Source organism: Crocodylus siamensis, chromosome 6, assembly GCF_052110815.1.
Source record: "Crocodylus siamensis isolate JL-2025a chromosome 6, ASM5211081v1, whole genome shotgun sequence".
Taxonomy (NCBI): domain Eukaryota; kingdom Metazoa; phylum Chordata; order Crocodylia; family Crocodylidae; genus Crocodylus; species Crocodylus siamensis.
The window spans coordinates 5109747-5124305 of NC_143400.1; the positions used below are offsets into that span (position 1 = coordinate 5109747).

Genomic DNA, 14559 nt, shown 5'->3' on the forward strand with positions numbered 1-14559 from the left:
ACGGCGAGGGCTCCTGTGCTTCTCCGGGGAGGTCGGTCGGGGAAGAACAGGTGGCTTTGGACTGACGGGGCTGGCAGGGAGAACCCGTGCTGGGGCCCTGCAGGCGGTGGGACAGCACCCTGCTCACAGGGGCCTTCTCCCTTCTCCCTTCTCCCGCCGAGACTGAGCCAGCGGTGCCAGCCCCTGCCAGAGATGGGGTGACCTTGGGCCTGATGCGGCCAGGAGGCGGGGCGGCGCCGCGGGCCTGGGGACCGTTTCAGAGCAGCCCACCGGCGGGACGCACCGGGCCGTTCCTGCAGGGTCCCGGCCCCTCGCTGGACGTGGTGCGGACCCGGGGCAGTCAGGCAGCTGGCCCCGGCAGCGTGGCTCTTGCCTGCCTCTGCCTCGAAGGGCCGTGGCCCTGCAGTCTCCGGGGCCAGCGCACAAGGGGTGCTCCTCCTTTCGCCCTTACGCCGCAGACAGCGAGGGCTGGGTGGCACCAGCCCAGCCAGACCTTCCTCTGCCTGGCCTGAAACGCCTGCAAGGAGCGGGGCAGCCTGCTCCGGTCTGTCCTCAGCCACCTGGACCCATTGCTCCTTCCGCCGCCACTGAGGCCAGCCCAGCCCCCCGCCCCGCCAGAGGGCGCGCGCCGCTGCCCCCGGGGCGCTCTAGCCCCACCCCGGCGCCGCGCTCTATGGTCAGCTTCCGCTTCCGGCGCGGCGCCTCTCCCGCCGCCCCCTTTGTGCGGCACAAGATGGCGGCGCGGGCGGGCTTCCAGGCCGTGGCTCCGAGCGGCGGCGGCGGCGGGGCGGCCGCGGGGGCCGGGGCGCTGGGGCCGGGCGCGCCGGGGCCCCCCGTGCGCATGGGGCCGGCCCCGGGCCAGGGCCTTTACCGCTCCCCGCTGCCGGGGGCCGCCTACCCGGTATGGGGGGGGCCCGGGGGGGCCGAGCCGGGCGGGGCCGCGCGTGGGCCCGCCACCGACCGGCCCGTGTGTTTGTCTCCGCAGCGCCCGGGCCTGCTGCCGGGCAGCCGCCTGACGCCGCAGGGCCCGTCCATGGGCCCGCCCGGCTACGGCGGGAGCCCGGCGGTGCGGCCCGGCATGGCCCAGGCCGGTCTGGACCAGGCGCGCAAGCGGCCGGCGCCGCAGCAGATCCAGCAGGTGCAGCAGCAGGCCGTGCAGAACCGCAACCACAAGTAAGGGCCCCGCAGCGCCCGCTCGCGGGGGGGCACCCCCAGCTCTCGCGGAGCGCCGACCCGTGTGCCCGCGCTCGCGGGGCACCCCCAGCTCTCGCGGAGCGCCGACCCGTGTGCCCGCGCTCGCGGGGCACCCCCAGCTCTCGCGGAGCGCCGACCCGTGTGCCCGCGCTCGCGGGGCACCCCCAGCTCTCGCGGAGCGCCGACCCGTGTGCCCGCGCTCGCGGGGCACCCCCAGCTCTCGCGGAGCGCCGACCCGTGTGCCCGCGCTCGCGGGGCACCCCCAGCTCTCGCGGAGCGCCGACCCGTGTGCCCGCGCTCGCGGGGCACCCCCAGCTCTCGCGGAGCGCCGACCCGTGTGCCCGCGCTCGCGGGGCACCCCCAGCTCTCGCGGAGCGCCGACCCGTGTGCCCGCGCTCGTCGGGGCGCGCAGCGCCGTCGGGTGGGAGCAGCGCTCGCCTGCCCGGGCTGCGGCTGGGCGGGGGTCCGTCGTGCGGCTGTGTCGGTGGGAGGCGGCGGGCAGCTATTTCAGACGGAGGACCGCTCTTCGAGTTTTGCCGGGCTGTCAGTACTGTGATAGGTGCCCCACTCCCTGGCTGCTACATTGGGACCAGAAGTCCTAACCCCATACCTTTGCCACCAGGAGTCTCTGGTGACCCTGAGGATTGGGGCGATTGCCTGCAGTCCTCTCCCCCCTTTCTCCTTATCTGTATCTCCCTGGGCGCAGGGAGGCAGGAATGGTCTGAAGCCAGAAGCCCCTTCCGGCTGGGGCTCAGGGTAGGTAGGACTTGGTGCTGCTGCTGTGTAATTCTGCCAATGGCTCCCCCTGGGTCCTACTGCCCCTGGCTCCTGTCATCTTTGACAGACAGCCAGGAGCAGATTAATATTACTTTTCTAAAATTTTTTTTTAGGGGACCTGCGGGCCAGCTAGAATGGTCTGATGGGCCGGATGCGGCCCATGGGCTGTATTCACCCCTGAACTAGGTAGAAATAATGGTATGCAGATGGTGCAGCACGGGCAGCTCTGGGTTGGTTGGGCTTTTTTCTTTTAATTTCATAGCAGTCATTGTGCCTTGGTGAGAGGTGGCAGCCCAAGCATTATCTGTCGGTTAAAAAAAGGATCGACTACAAGTTCTAAATTGATGTTAAATCAAGAGTGCAGAGTGGCTTTGTACCAAAGTAAAATACTGCCCCAACTCAGCATAGCCCCTGAGAGACTGGAGGTGTTCAGAGAATTGGGGGGGGTCTCAGTGCTGCAGAGCTTGCTCTGCCGGAGTGGAGTGCCAGCCCCACCGTGGCTAGGGGCTGTATGCGTGGGCTGACAGTATAACAGCTGCACTGGGGAAACCAGGGCCAAGGACAACCCAGAGCTTCTCACAACACAGTTGTAGGTCTGAGGGTAAAGCCCCTTCTGGTCTGAGGGGCAAAGAGGTTGCCACCCTAATGCATGTGTGTCTTTTTACGCAGCGCTAAGAAGAAGAAAATGGCTGACAAAATTCTACCTCAGAGGGTGAGTGTGGCACGTGCTTGCAGTCTCCAAGCTCTGAGCAGTTTGAGGCTGACCGTGGCTGGTGTGTTTGACTGGCTTGTGCTTTGCTACAGATTCGTGAGCTGGTACCCGAATCTCAGGCCTACATGGATCTGCTGGCATTTGAAAGGAAACTGGACCAGACGATCATGAGGAAACGGTTGGATATCCAGGAGGCCTTGAAACGACCCATTAAGGTAGAGGAGGAGAATGGCCAGAGTGGCTTACACCCTTTGTCTTGCCCAGACGTGGGATTAGTTTACATGGCATCGTGCTGGGGAGGTGAAAGGCAGAGGGAAAGCGTCTTGGTTGCGGGCATGGCATGGAGACGGGGCTATTGGCATTTAACGTTTAGGGTTTTGCCATTAATGTTTTGCTGATACTTTCTTAGCAAAAACGAAAGCTTCGCATCTTCATTTCCAACACTTTCAATCCGGCCAAGTCGGATGCAGAGGATGGTGAGGGGACTGTTGCCTCATGGGAGCTCAGGGTGGAAGGACGTCTGCTAGAGGATGTGAGTGCGAGAGCTGCAGCTCCTTTTGGGAGGCCAAAGGAGGTGCATTAGTGTCTGGATAATGTGGGTTGAGTGGGCATAAGATGGGAGTCCCTTGCTAGTGGGTTGTGATTTAAAAGGTTTGGACTTGCAAGGGCAGACCAGCTCTTGGTTGAGGCTGTAACTAGGGGCCTCCTTGGTGTTCAGGAAGAATGAAACAGAAATCAGTCGGGGGAGAGTAAGGGTAAGAGAGCCATGCCTGGTTCTCCAGCCTGTGGATAGGGATGTTTCTAAGGCAGATTAATGGGGAAAGGGATAAAACACACGGTAAAGAGGCAAGTGATCTGTGGGCTTCATCTTCATCAGCCCTGTTATGTATGCTCAATGGCTGGGGTGGGCTGCCATGACACTCTTCCTCTTCTGTGCTGCTGCAGTCAGCTCTGTCCAAATATGATGCCACCAAACAGAAAAGGAAGTTTTCATCCTTCTTTAAGTCTCTGGTCATCGAGCTGGATAAAGACCTGTATGGCCCAGACAATCACTTGGTGGAGGTGAGCTGTCCTTACTGTCCCTGAAGGAGGGCTGCAATGTTGGCAGTGGGGAGGTACGTGTCTTGTTCCTGGGCAATGTGGTTTTATCTAGGGGCTGGCACAAAGGTGTGAGCCAGGAACTCGAGAGGTTGATCCCAACTGTGCTGCTGGTTTGTGGTGAGTTTGGGACAAGTTGTTAACGTTTATGAAATGGGAAGGATGCTGAGTTAAATCTTGAGTGGGAGCTGGTGCCTGTTGCGGAAGAGAATGAATTTTTTAGGTCTGCAGCTTTCATAATTTATGAATCTCTTTAAATCTTGAGATAAAAGGTAGCTTCTCTTTGAACTACAAATCATTATTAGAATATCAGAGTGCCTCTGGAGTGTGAGAAGTGCTGAGCTACAAAGCATGATGCTGCAGGATCATGGAGCACTCGCATGGCAGTCGTGTATGTGTGTTCTCAGTTCTAGCTGTCTGGCTCTGCAGCCTCAGATCTGTAACAGCGCAGGCAGTAGATGATGTCTGTGGTCCATACGAGCAGCTGTTGCATAACAGCATAAGTGCCTGTCCTTCTTTTCTCCATACTCTGAGTAAGGCTGATAACTTGGGGAAGGCAGCAGAGTATGTCCTGCCCGACTGTTACCACTGAGGGTCTTGGTCCTGAGGGATTTCTGTGCACAGTTTACCTCTGAACACAGGGCTGGAAGGGCTCCTTGCCACTGTTCACTCTCCTGCTGTGTTGGGCACAAAGTTGTATCACGTTCCATCTTACAGCCATTAGTCTTGTTTGCCCCCTCTGCTCCTGGTGGAAGGCTGTTCCAAACCAATTGATTGTTCTGTCAGTGGATTGATTGGTTAACCGACCAATTGATTTTACAGCTTTCTCAATTCCTGTCTACATTTATTCATGGCCAGTTTATGCCCATTTGTTCTTAGGTTAAATAGCGTTTTTGTCTCCTGCTACATTTGTAGCAGTCATATTTCCACTTGGCATTTGTTTTGCAAGAACAAACAAGCCAAGCTCTTTCAGTCCCCATCTTGTAAGATAGGCTGAGCAGATTGGTTATCTGTTTGCTTTTCTGGTGGACTTTCTAAGCCCCAAAGCTAGGGTTTTGTGCTCCTTTCAGAAAGAATGTCGGAGTGGTCTCAGTGCTCTCTGGCCAAATGCAGTGCACATGGCAGAGATCACCCAAAGTCAGGCAGTGGGGGTAAAGGGAGCCACCTAGCAGTGTATGTCCACAAGTCAAACTGTCTCCCTGGTTTGGTTATTGCAGTGGCACAGGACTGCTACTACCCAGGAGACAGATGGCTTCCAGGTGAAGAGGCCCGGTGATGTGAACGTGCGCTGCACTGTCCTCCTGATGCTGGACTACCAGGTAGGCAGGCTGACACAATGCAGCTCAGGGCAGGGGGGAGCCCTCATCTTCTCATCTCTGTCATGCTTTTTGTCTCAGCCTCCACAGTTCAAGCTGGACCCTCGCCTGGCTCGTCTCTTGGGGATACACACCCAGACCCGCCCAGTGATCATTCAGGCACTGTGGCAGTATATCAAGACCCACAAACTGCAGGACCCCCATGAACGGGAGTATGTCATCTGTGACAAGTACCTCCAGCAGGTAAAGGTGCCCCATGGCTGGGGCAGGGAGCCTGGGGAAGTTCATGCCTTTTGGCTCTTGTGATTCTCCAAGCTGCATATTTCCCACCTCCAGCTTTCTCTCTGTTGCAGATATTTGAGTCTCAACGAATGAAGTTCTCAGAGATCCCCCAAAGGCTGCATGCTTTGCTTATGCCTCCAGAGCCAATTATCATTAACCATGTGATCAGGTGAGACCGGCTTGCCCAGGGCAATGTTTCTGGAGAGACGGGAGGATGCATAAAATTGTATGGGGGAAATATCGGATGTTGTGGTTTAATTCCCAGTACCGTTTCTCTTTGTGCACCTGTTCATGCTTTATTCACTCTGCCAAGTGTTTAGGGAGCAGCTGCTTTTTCCCATTTCACAAGGTTCTGCACTCAGGCGTCAAGTCCCTTCCAAAAAACTTCCTCTCTTCCCTTACACTGTGCCCCGGGAGTGCCCCCAGAATAATGCATCATCTCTGAACAACTATACCCAGAGCAAGCACCCAGTCCCCAGTGCTGCAAAGCAGCCTATGCATTTCTGGAGCTGGAACTGTTCTCAGTGCATCAGTTGATGTTTTTCTTCAGATACAATAAGCCAGCACAGTGCAAACACCAGCCCTAGTTGTCCCTACCCGTATACCTGGAGGGTGTAAGCCACATGCTGTTATGACCTTTAATAAAATGCTGCTCTCAGCTTCTCACTTATTCTGGTTCTTGCTGTGATGTCCCCAGTGTTGACCCAAATGACCAGAAGAAAACAGCTTGCTACGACATTGATGTGGAAGTGGATGATACCCTGAAAACCCAGATGAATTCTTTCCTGCTATCCACAGCCAGTCAGCAGGAAATCGCTGCTCTGGATAACAAGGTACAGCTGGATTCTGTGCCTCTGTCTTTCTCCGTTGTGGCGTGGAAATGCAGACACTGGGTCTGACGAGACTCTCCTTGTAGCTTTCAAAATGGGTTTGTCCTCGCAGCTTTATAGGTGTTGGTGTCTGGTAGAGGGCAGCACCATTTATACACCTTGAATCAGATAACGCTGGCTTTACTGAGAAAAGTTTGGAAACAAGTGGTCAGAGGGGAATTGGTTCAGTCCTTAAAGAAGCAGGGGGCTGGGAGCCATGTTCTGGGTTCTCCTTGCCGCTTTTCCGCTTGAGATCTCAAGCGTGTCACTTCATTGCCATGTGCCTTGGTTTAAACTGTGGCAGAAATCTGTAGCTACCTTATGGAGGTTGTCAGCCCTACTGGTAGCGTTAGCCCCAAGGAAATGTTGGATGCCGCATCAGAGTAAAGTTTTACAGATATATCCTGAATCTGAATCTTGGGGTGTTACTGAGCCCTGTTAATACAGGGAGGGTGGGTGGGGCAGTTGGACGAGTTTGTATCAACCAGGAGATGTGGTAATTTTCATTTTGACTTACTGGCCCCCTTAGTGCTTCTCTCTCTTTTGGGTCTCTTTTGTGCTCCCTGGTTCAACAATATCCCATTGCTACACTTCTCTCATAGATCCATGAAACAATAGAAACCATTAACCAGCTGAAGACCCAGCGGGAGTTCATGCTCAGCTTTGCCCGGGACCCCCAAGGCTTTATCAATGACTGGCTTCAGTCACAATGCCGGGATCTAAAGGTAAAAATCGTTTTTCCTCTTGTATGAAAGGCAAATAAAGACTTCTCTGGTTGCCTGTGTGTGGAAGTACAGCTGTACAGTTTGCAGCTCTGCAGCTAAGGCTAGAATTGGGATGGAGTAGGAGGTTTTAAACCTGATAGTGTTGGCCAAGTCCTGCTGAAGGAGCTGTACCTATTGGGGTACTTAGGGAAGGAAGTGTGCATATTTCAGGCTGTTCTTAGGCTCTGAGCTGCTCTCCTTCCTGTCCCCAGACCATGACCGATGTCGTTGGAAATCCAGAAGAGGAGCGTAGAGCTGAGTTCTACTTCCAGCCGTGGGCTCAGGAAGCTGTGTGCAGATACTTCTACTCCAAGGTGAGTTTTCACAAACAGATCCCTCCCCAGCTGGTGGAGGCTGCCACTGCTTGGTAAAGCTGAGCACTTTGAGATTAATGCATCTCTCTCCAGTGCCTCTCTCTGGTCTGGCATTAATACTTCCTCACTCTTGGCCTGTGTGGCTTGGATGTGGAGTCCTTACTTGCTGCTGACCTGAAGCTTCTACGTTGTGGGTGGTCTCTTCATGCTGGTAAATAAGCGGCGGAGCTGGAGAATCTCTGTCAAGCTGTGGTTGGGTTCAGCGCTGATTCTGATCAAAGGCAGGTCTGGCAGAGGTGGGACAGGTTTTCCCCATGTGATTCTCAGTTGTGTTCACTAATTACACCCATGTTCCTTTCTGTCTTCAGTCCTAGCTTGTTCCCTAGCTCTGGGCTTTGCCAGGATGGAGGAGCTTCCTTGCTCCCTAGCCCCTTTGTGCGGTGCAGCAGCGAGGAGAGGCAGTCCCTCCCCAGTGGGTGTGTGCTGACTGTTGGCCTGTGCATTCAGTTTCACTCCCGTCTAGCCTCTTGTGGGCTGCAAATGTATTAATGCTGGGACCTTGGCTGCTTCTACAGGTGCAGCAGAGACGGCAGGAGCTGGAGCAGGCCCTAGGAATCCGTAACACATAGGCAGCCCCACTCCTCGTCAACCAGAAGGCACTGCAGTTACTTGTGGAGACTGAGCACTGCAGTTCACTGTTAGGGCCCACACAACCCCACGCCAGCACAGAGACCTGCAGCCACGACCCACCCTCGCACAGTCCCTGCTGGAGCGGCTCCAGAACCCTCTGAGGAAGTGGCGAGCAGGCAGCTCAGAGGATCACACGCTTCTACCTGGTTTCCTTCCTGACTTGCTGGGTCAATCCCAGAGCTCCCAAGGGTCAAACCCTATGTACCGGTTGCCTGTAATATCCCTGGTATCCAGAATGGATGTGGACTCAACTTTCTCTTGAGTTCAGAAACTCATCCTGGCCCTTTTCCCCCTAAGCTGGGATCTAGTTACTGCACACAAGAGAACAAGGGGCTGGAATCCCTCTTGGCAGGGCAGCACTATCTGCCATACAGACAGAAGATCTGTAGCCATTCCCTTCCTTGCCTGTGACATGCCCTGAAGCAGGTGGACAGTGCTTCCTCCCTGTACTGGGCTTCCTTGTAGGACAGCCCTCTTGAGGAAGTTTTTCTGGACTAGGTAGAAGCTATTCTCTACCATCATGTCCATCCCTGGATGTCTCGCTTCCCTCCTTGTTTCTCACCAGGCTTCCGCAAGCCTGTGGGATGAGACGATGTTGGCACAGCCAGGGATGGAGAAGCAGTGGAGAAGTGTGGCTTTGCACCCCCAGGGCTTTGCTGATGTGCAGCGTGAAGTGGCCACTTGTTCTCCCTGCTGCAGCTACAGTTCTCATGGTGTAGCTGGGCTTCGCAGGAGCAGTAGGGTCACTCCTTTGACAGAGACAGGAATCCTGCACCACAGCCTGTTGGAGAAACGTGCTGCTCCACGCAGAGCCAGGAGTCTGGGGCAGACTACTCCCCTAGTCATGTCCCAGGCCCATAACTAGCAGAAGTCTCTGTCACGGTGAGACAGGTCTCCTGCAGCCTCCTGCCCTCTGGGTGCAGGGCTGGTGATGAGTCAGGAATGTGCAAACTGGTTTTTTCCACTTGAGACATGATCACCCTGCTGTCTCTTTGGGGGGTGAATTAGTGCCATGCTTCAGCCTCGCTTTCAGGACTGTGTGGCAGGGTGTAAGGGAGTGGCTTTCTTTGACCTGGATCTGAATATGGGACAGTGAAGCAAGTGGACTCAGAGGTCGGTCGCACTCTGGGAGATAGCTGCAGAACCGTGATGCTGACACCCCTTTTGCGCGCACACCCTGCCTTGGCATGGCTGGGAGGCTGCTGCCAATCTGGGAGCCTGGGTGGCCCTAGCCCCTGTGTCTGTGTAACTACGTGTATGTGAGTAATAGACTCGACCCTTCCTCTCCCCTGCGCCCTCTTCCGTGGCACTAGGGCTGCAGCGCCAGTGTTGATGCAGTAGCTGTCGGTGCCTCTGGGCATGTGCACACGGAGGGCACCGGATACTGCAGAGGCAAGTGCAGCTGTTGCAAAATTACTGTTTTTATTAACTGAACATTATGTTTTTTTTCATGGACCAAATTTTTTTTGTACCGTGTCCTCGTAGCCGTCACCCAGTTGTAATAAAAGCCTCCTGTGAAGGAAGGAAGCTGCTCTCCCTCCTTTGTGCGGGGGGTGATGCAACCATGTAAGAGGGCAGGTGGGCACAACTCCTGCCACGGTCAGCTACAAGGAGCTGTGGCTGCCCCAGCTCTGTTCTGTGCCCCTTTCGTCTGGTTTGCAAACGTTATCCAGGTGCCTGAGATGGAAAGAGCTCGGAGGAGAGGACAGCGCCCGAGGAGCCCGGCTCCTGTCTGCCCCTGTTCCCTTCTCGGAGCCTCCAGGGGGAGCTTGGACTTGCCTTTCGCGCAGCAGCTGAGCTCAGGCCCTGGCAGCTTGGGTTACAAGTTGAAAGAGCTGCAGAGGCTCGCCTTGCTGGGCTCCCCCTGGCCGGGCAGGGAGAGGGAACCGGAGCCCTGCCAGAGGCTGTGTCCTGCCAGAGGGGAGCGGGTCTGGCCCCACTCCCCTCCCCGCGGGGCGGTCCGGGGGCGGCCCCCATGGGCGTGGGGATAAAGCTGCCACCGCAGCCGAGTGGGGCGCAGTGCAGGGTACGCTCCGGCCATGGGCAGCAAGAAGGTCTGCATCGTCGGCTCCGGCAACTGGTGAGAGCCCAGTCCCCCCTGTCCCTGTCAGGTCCCCACCCCCGCATCCCTGCACGCCCCCACTGCCCCGTGCCCCCGCAGGGGCTCCGCCATCGCCAAGATCGTGGGTGGCAACGCGGCACGGCTGCAGCGCTTCGAGCCGGCTGTGCGCCTGTGGGTCTTCGACGAGGACGTGGGCGGCGCACGGCTCAGTGACATCATCAACACCCGGCACGAAAACGTCAAGTACCTGCCGGGCCACCGCCTGCCCGACAACGTCGTGAGTCCCCCGGGCACCCTCCAGCTCCCCTGGGGTTGGCCGTGTGGGGCACCGGGCATGTTGTGAGTCTGGGGGTGCCCAATGTCATGAGGCCCCCAGTGGGGTGCAGGGTCATGGGCCCGCTCCGGCTGACAGGGGCCGTGCTGCAGGTGGCCGTGCCTGACCTGGTGCAGGCGGCGGCGGGGGCCGACGTGCTGATCTTCGTGGTGCCACACCAGTTCGTGGGCGGCATCTGTGAGCAGCTCCGCGAGCACGTGCGCAAGGATGCCATCGGCGTGTCGCTCATCAAGGTGGGCTGCGGCGGGGACCAGGAGCGCGGGCTGGAGGTGGACGCTCGGGCCGGGCACAGAGTGCCCATCCACCGGGACTGCCCCGGGGCAGCAGCAGCGAGACTGGAGAGAGGCCCTGGCAGAGCAAGGGCAGGGTGGTCATTAAAGGAATATGACATGTTGAATCCCATTTCTGCAGCAGTCCAGCCGGGTTTAAACCTGACATCCGGTCTGTGCCCTGTTGTCCTTAACCCATACGTGCAGCCCCCGGGATAGATTCAGATGGAGTTGGTCACCCAGCCTGCGCGGCAGGGGCAGAGGCTGGGACTCGGGACTCAGGACTCAGGACCAGGCAGCTGGTGGCAGTGGGGATTGGCAGCGCGGTGCAGGGGGCACAGGCCTGAGGCCGGGCCTTGCAGTGGGGGGGCCGCAGCAGCAAGGACCGTGCTGGGGAAGGCATGGGGAGCCCAAGCCGCAGCCCAGGGCACTCACCCCCCTGCCCCGGCCGTGTCTCAGGGCGTCGACGAAGGCCCCGACGGGCTGAAGCTGATCTCGGATATCATCCGTGAGCGCCTGGGCATCGAGATGAGCGTCCTGATGGGCGCCAACATCGCCAACGAGGTGGCGGAGGAGAAGTTCTGCGAGACGACCATCGGTGACCACCCTGCACGGCTGCCCGAGGGGAGGGCCGGGCTGGGGCTCTGATGCAGCTTGCACAGCCAAGAGGGGACAGGAGGCTTCAGAACTGGGCGGCAATGGGGCGCACAGAGACTTAGCCATGTCTAGCAGCCCGGCAGGGCTGCCAGGGTACAGATGGCAGCCAGGCCCGCACCACCTTGCTGCCTGCTGGGGGGCCAGGTTGAGAGCCCCGTCTCAGGCGCCATCCCCGAGCCAAGGGGCTGGCTGCCCTGAGCATGGGGGCCCCAGCGCAAGGCTTCATGCTGTGCCCGGAGGCGCACAAGCGTTCAAGCCGGGGCAGAGACCTGGGCTCGGGTCGTGGGGGAGGCCGGCTCCTCCTGCAGGACCTGCTCCTAACCTGCCCCCACCCTCAACCCCAGGCTCCAAGAACCCGGAGCACGGGCAGATCCTGAAAGAGCTGCTGCAGACGCCCAACTTCCGCATCACCGTGGTGCAGGATGCCGACACCGTGGAGATCTGCGGGGCCCTCAAGGTGGGGCTGCTGGGCTGGGGGCACCTGCAGCTTAGCTCCGTGCCAGGCTGCCCCGGTCCCCGGGCGCAGGCACCGCTGGGGGGGCCAAATGGCAGTGCCGCGCTGGCAGGTCCAGGCCCTGGGGCTGCCCCCGAGCACCGGGGGAGCAGCAAAGCCCCTGTGCTGCGTCCGGCTGAGCGGGGCTGGGCAAAGGGGAAGCCTCCCAGCCGCCGCAGAGCTGAAGACCCGCTGTCGGGGGCTGGGACCCGCGGGTAAGGGGCCGCTCTGTGCCGCCGTCCCCTAGAACGTCGTCGCCGTGGGGGCTGGCTTCTGCGACGGCTTGGGCTTCGGGGACAACACCAAGGCGGCCGTGATCCGCCTGGGGCTGATGGAGATGATCGCCTTCGCCAAGCTCTTCTGCAAGGGCCCCGTTACCTCCACCACCTTCTTGGAGAGCTGTGGCATCGCCGACCTCATCACCACCTGCTACGGCGGCCGGAACCGCAAGGTGGCCGAGGCCTTCGCCAAGACCGGGAAGGTGCGTCCAGGAAGGGGATACCGGGCAGGGGGCCAGGCCCGGAGGCTGGCAGAGGGGCTCGCAGCAGCTCCCCGCCTGCGGCCCCCCGCTCCGGACCAGGGAGGGCGAGCCAGGAGGGCCAGGGCAGTGCAACCAGGGCTCTGCTCCGGGGCTTGTTTCAGTCCATCGAGCAGCTGGAGAAGGAGATGCTGAACGGGCAGAAGCTGCAGGGCCCGCAGACGGCCGCGGAGCTGCACCACATCCTCAAGCGCAAGAACCTGGTGGAGAAGTGAGTCCTGGTCCCCCGCAGCCCCGTGCCCGCAGGACAGCGGCGCGCCCGTGCAGCGCCCCCGAAGGCTGCCCCCCGGTCCGGGCTGCCCCGAACGGGAGTCCCGCGGCCCGGCTCCATCGCGGGCTGGGTGCAGGGGTCCCTGCCGCCTGGCCAGGCGGGACTCAGCGCGCCCATCCGTGCATCCGCAGGTTCCCCCTCTTCACTGCTGTCTATCAGATCTGCTACAAGGGCAGGCCCGTGGCGGAGTTCATCACGTGCCTCCAGAACCACCCCGAGCACATCTAGCGGGGCCCAGGCCGTCGGCCAAGCCGCTGACCCCGCTGAGCCCCCGCGCTCCCTGCCTGCTGCTTCTGCCGCCTGCGCCCTCGCGTGCGGGGGCGCCAGGGCCTTCGCACGCCGTCGACGGCACCAGGGGCAGGAAAGGCCCCCGCCGCCCGCGGCCTCCCGGGGCACCGCGCACGGCAGAGGTACCAGCGCGGCCCCCTTCTCGGCCGGGGCCGCGGGGGTCTGCTCCGCGTCGGAGCCCGGCGCGGGCGTTTCCGGGCCTTGCGCGGCCCAGGGCCTGCCTGGCTGCTGCACCGGCTGCTTCCTCTGCCTTCCCCTCCGCCCCGGCTCCATCTCCTCCGCACTGAGCTGCGGCCAGGGCACCCCCCCTCGCCTGAGCCCCCTGGGAGCACCCAGGCCCGCTGCTTTGGCCTTTTGCTGCAGCCGTCCGCCCGGCCTGGCTCGCGCCCCTGCCCCCGGTCCCGGCCGTGCCCCGGCGCTGCCAGGCCGACAGCTCGGGTGCAGGCCGGAGCAGCCGGGGCTGCGCTGCCCCCCAGCAGCAGGCGCTGCCCCTTCCCTCCCTGCGCCCGGGCGGGGGCACCTGCCCCCCGCGCCCCGCGCCGGTCGGCCGCGGCCGCGCGAGCTGCCAGCGCCACGTGCCCGGGCCCGGCCTTCGCCTGTCAGTGACTGTACAAATAATAAACGGGGGAGGGGGCAGCCCCCCCAGCCCGCAGCCCCCGCCTCCTTGTTTGCGCCGGTGCCGCCAGCACCGAGGTCACAGGAGCGCCCGCCGGGCGCGGGGGTCGCGCGGGGCCGCGCTATTAAAAGCCGCCGCCGCCGCCCTTCGCCCTTTGGAGTCGGGTTGCGCGGACGCAGCAGATCCAGCCCGGGGGGGGGGGGGGCGGGGCGGGGAGTACGCTTGCGCGCGCGGCCCGGCCCCGCCCCGCGGAGCACGTGACCGGAAGGAGCCGCGCGCGCCGGGGGAAGGTCGCTGGGGGGTCGCCGCCGCCTGCCGGAAGCGGAAGGAGGAGCGCGGGTGATCGCGAGCCGGGGCCGCAGGTAGGAGCGGGGGGCGGGCTTCTGTACGTTTCCAGGTCCAACGACCAGGGCGCCCCTGCCCCCCCCCTCACTCCCGACCCGCAGCCCTCGGCCGCGGCGGGCCCCCTGCCCCCCGCTGCAGGGGCTCGCAACCCCCCGCCCTGCCTCGGTGTCCGGGATTTGGGCATCAGCCTGCGCCATCTCCCCCGCACAGAGCGACGCAGTGCCGCCATGGTGTCAGCGCAGCGGCTGGCCGACCTGGGCTACAAGGCCGTCTCCTTCTCCCTGATGGCGGTTACCGTGGGCGCCAGCGTCATGTTAAGCGTCCGTGCCTACCACGTGTTCCAGCACCGCAAAGACGAGCAGCAGGCTGGGGACAGCCTGGGGCCTGCCCGAGACTGAGTCCTGCTGCGGGATGCACCCGCCTGGCGGGGCTCGTGCCCAGTCCCAGGGGCTCGTTCCTTTTGCGGCAGCGGGGTCCAGGCGCTGCTGGGTTATGGAAGTGGCCCTGGGATGGAAACAGTAGCTTCTTGGTTGAAGGCGCTGCCCGCCCGCTCTGATTATTAAAAACCATGGATTTGGGTTAACTACAACAAGCTTATCTGGTTTCTGTGACCACGCCCAGCCGTCTGCAGTCAGATGCTCCGCTCTCATGCTCCATAAGTCTTAGGGAG

The 14559-nt window shown here is 60.8% G+C and overlaps 3 protein-coding genes across 3 annotated transcripts; all 3 read left to right on the plus strand.

The window, feature by feature from the left end:
• Positions 1–718: 718 nt before the first annotated feature.
• On the plus strand, positions 719–9515 carry SMARCD1 (SWI/SNF related BAF chromatin remodeling complex subunit D1). The gene is made up of 13 exons (XM_090053500.1): positions 719–901; positions 986–1173; positions 2641–2683; positions 2776–2898; positions 3093–3215; positions 3629–3745; positions 4999–5100; positions 5179–5340; positions 5451–5548; positions 6077–6212; positions 6851–6973; positions 7225–7326; positions 7902–9515. The coding sequence occupies exons 1-13, from the start codon at positions 734–736 to the stop codon at positions 7953–7955; spliced, it is 1539 nt and encodes a 512-aa protein (XP_089909626.1). The 5' UTR covers positions 719–733; the 3' UTR covers positions 7956–9515.
• Positions 9516–9919: 404 nt separating this feature from the next.
• On the plus strand, positions 9920–13580 carry GPD1 (glycerol-3-phosphate dehydrogenase 1). Its single transcript, XM_090053501.1, has 8 exons — positions 9920–10096; positions 10178–10355; positions 10505–10645; positions 11141–11279; positions 11683–11795; positions 12079–12312; positions 12474–12580; positions 12772–13580. The coding sequence occupies exons 1-8, from the start codon at positions 10056–10058 to the stop codon at positions 12866–12868; spliced, it is 1050 nt and encodes a 349-aa protein (XP_089909627.1). The 5' UTR covers positions 9920–10055; the 3' UTR covers positions 12869–13580.
• A 193-nt stretch (positions 13581–13773) lies between these two features.
• On the plus strand, positions 13774–14481 carry COX14 (cytochrome c oxidase assembly factor COX14). Its single transcript, XM_090053505.1, has 2 exons — positions 13774–13906; positions 14100–14481. Exon 2 carries the CDS (start codon positions 14117–14119, stop codon positions 14285–14287), a length of 171 nt encoding a protein of 56 aa, XP_089909631.1. The 5' UTR covers positions 13774–13906; positions 14100–14116; the 3' UTR covers positions 14288–14481.
• Positions 14482–14559: the final 78 nt, after the last annotated feature.

What these genes read in the sequence shown, in the direction of transcription:
- SMARCD1 (XM_090053500.1), top strand. Translation starts at nt 734, where the DNA reads ATGGCGGCGCGGGCGGGCTTCCAGGCCGTGGCTCCGAGCGGCGGCGGC. An exon ending in GTGCAGAACCGCAACCACAA is followed by an intron (nt 1,174 to 2,640) that starts GTAAGGGCCCCG and finishes CTTTTTACGCAG; the next exon opens with CGCTAAGAAGAAGAAAATGG. An exon ending in CACAATGCCGGGATCTAAAG is followed by an intron (nt 6,974 to 7,224) that starts GTAAAAATCGTT and finishes TCCTGTCCCCAG; the next exon opens with ACCATGACCGATGTCGTTGG.
- GPD1 (XM_090053501.1), top strand. Translation starts at nt 10,056, where the DNA reads ATGGGCAGCAAGAAGGTCTGCATCGTCGGCTCCGGCAACTG. An exon ending in ATCGTCGGCTCCGGCAACTG is followed by an intron (nt 10,097 to 10,177) that starts GTGAGAGCCCAG and finishes GTGCCCCCGCAG; the next exon opens with GGGCTCCGCCATCGCCAAGA. An exon ending in AGATCTGCGGGGCCCTCAAG is followed by an intron (nt 11,796 to 12,078) that starts GTGGGGCTGCTG and finishes GCCGTCCCCTAG; the next exon opens with AACGTCGTCGCCGTGGGGGC.
- COX14 (XM_090053505.1), top strand. Translation starts at nt 14,117, where the DNA reads ATGGTGTCAGCGCAGCGGCTGGCCGACCTGGGCTACAAGGCCGTCTCC.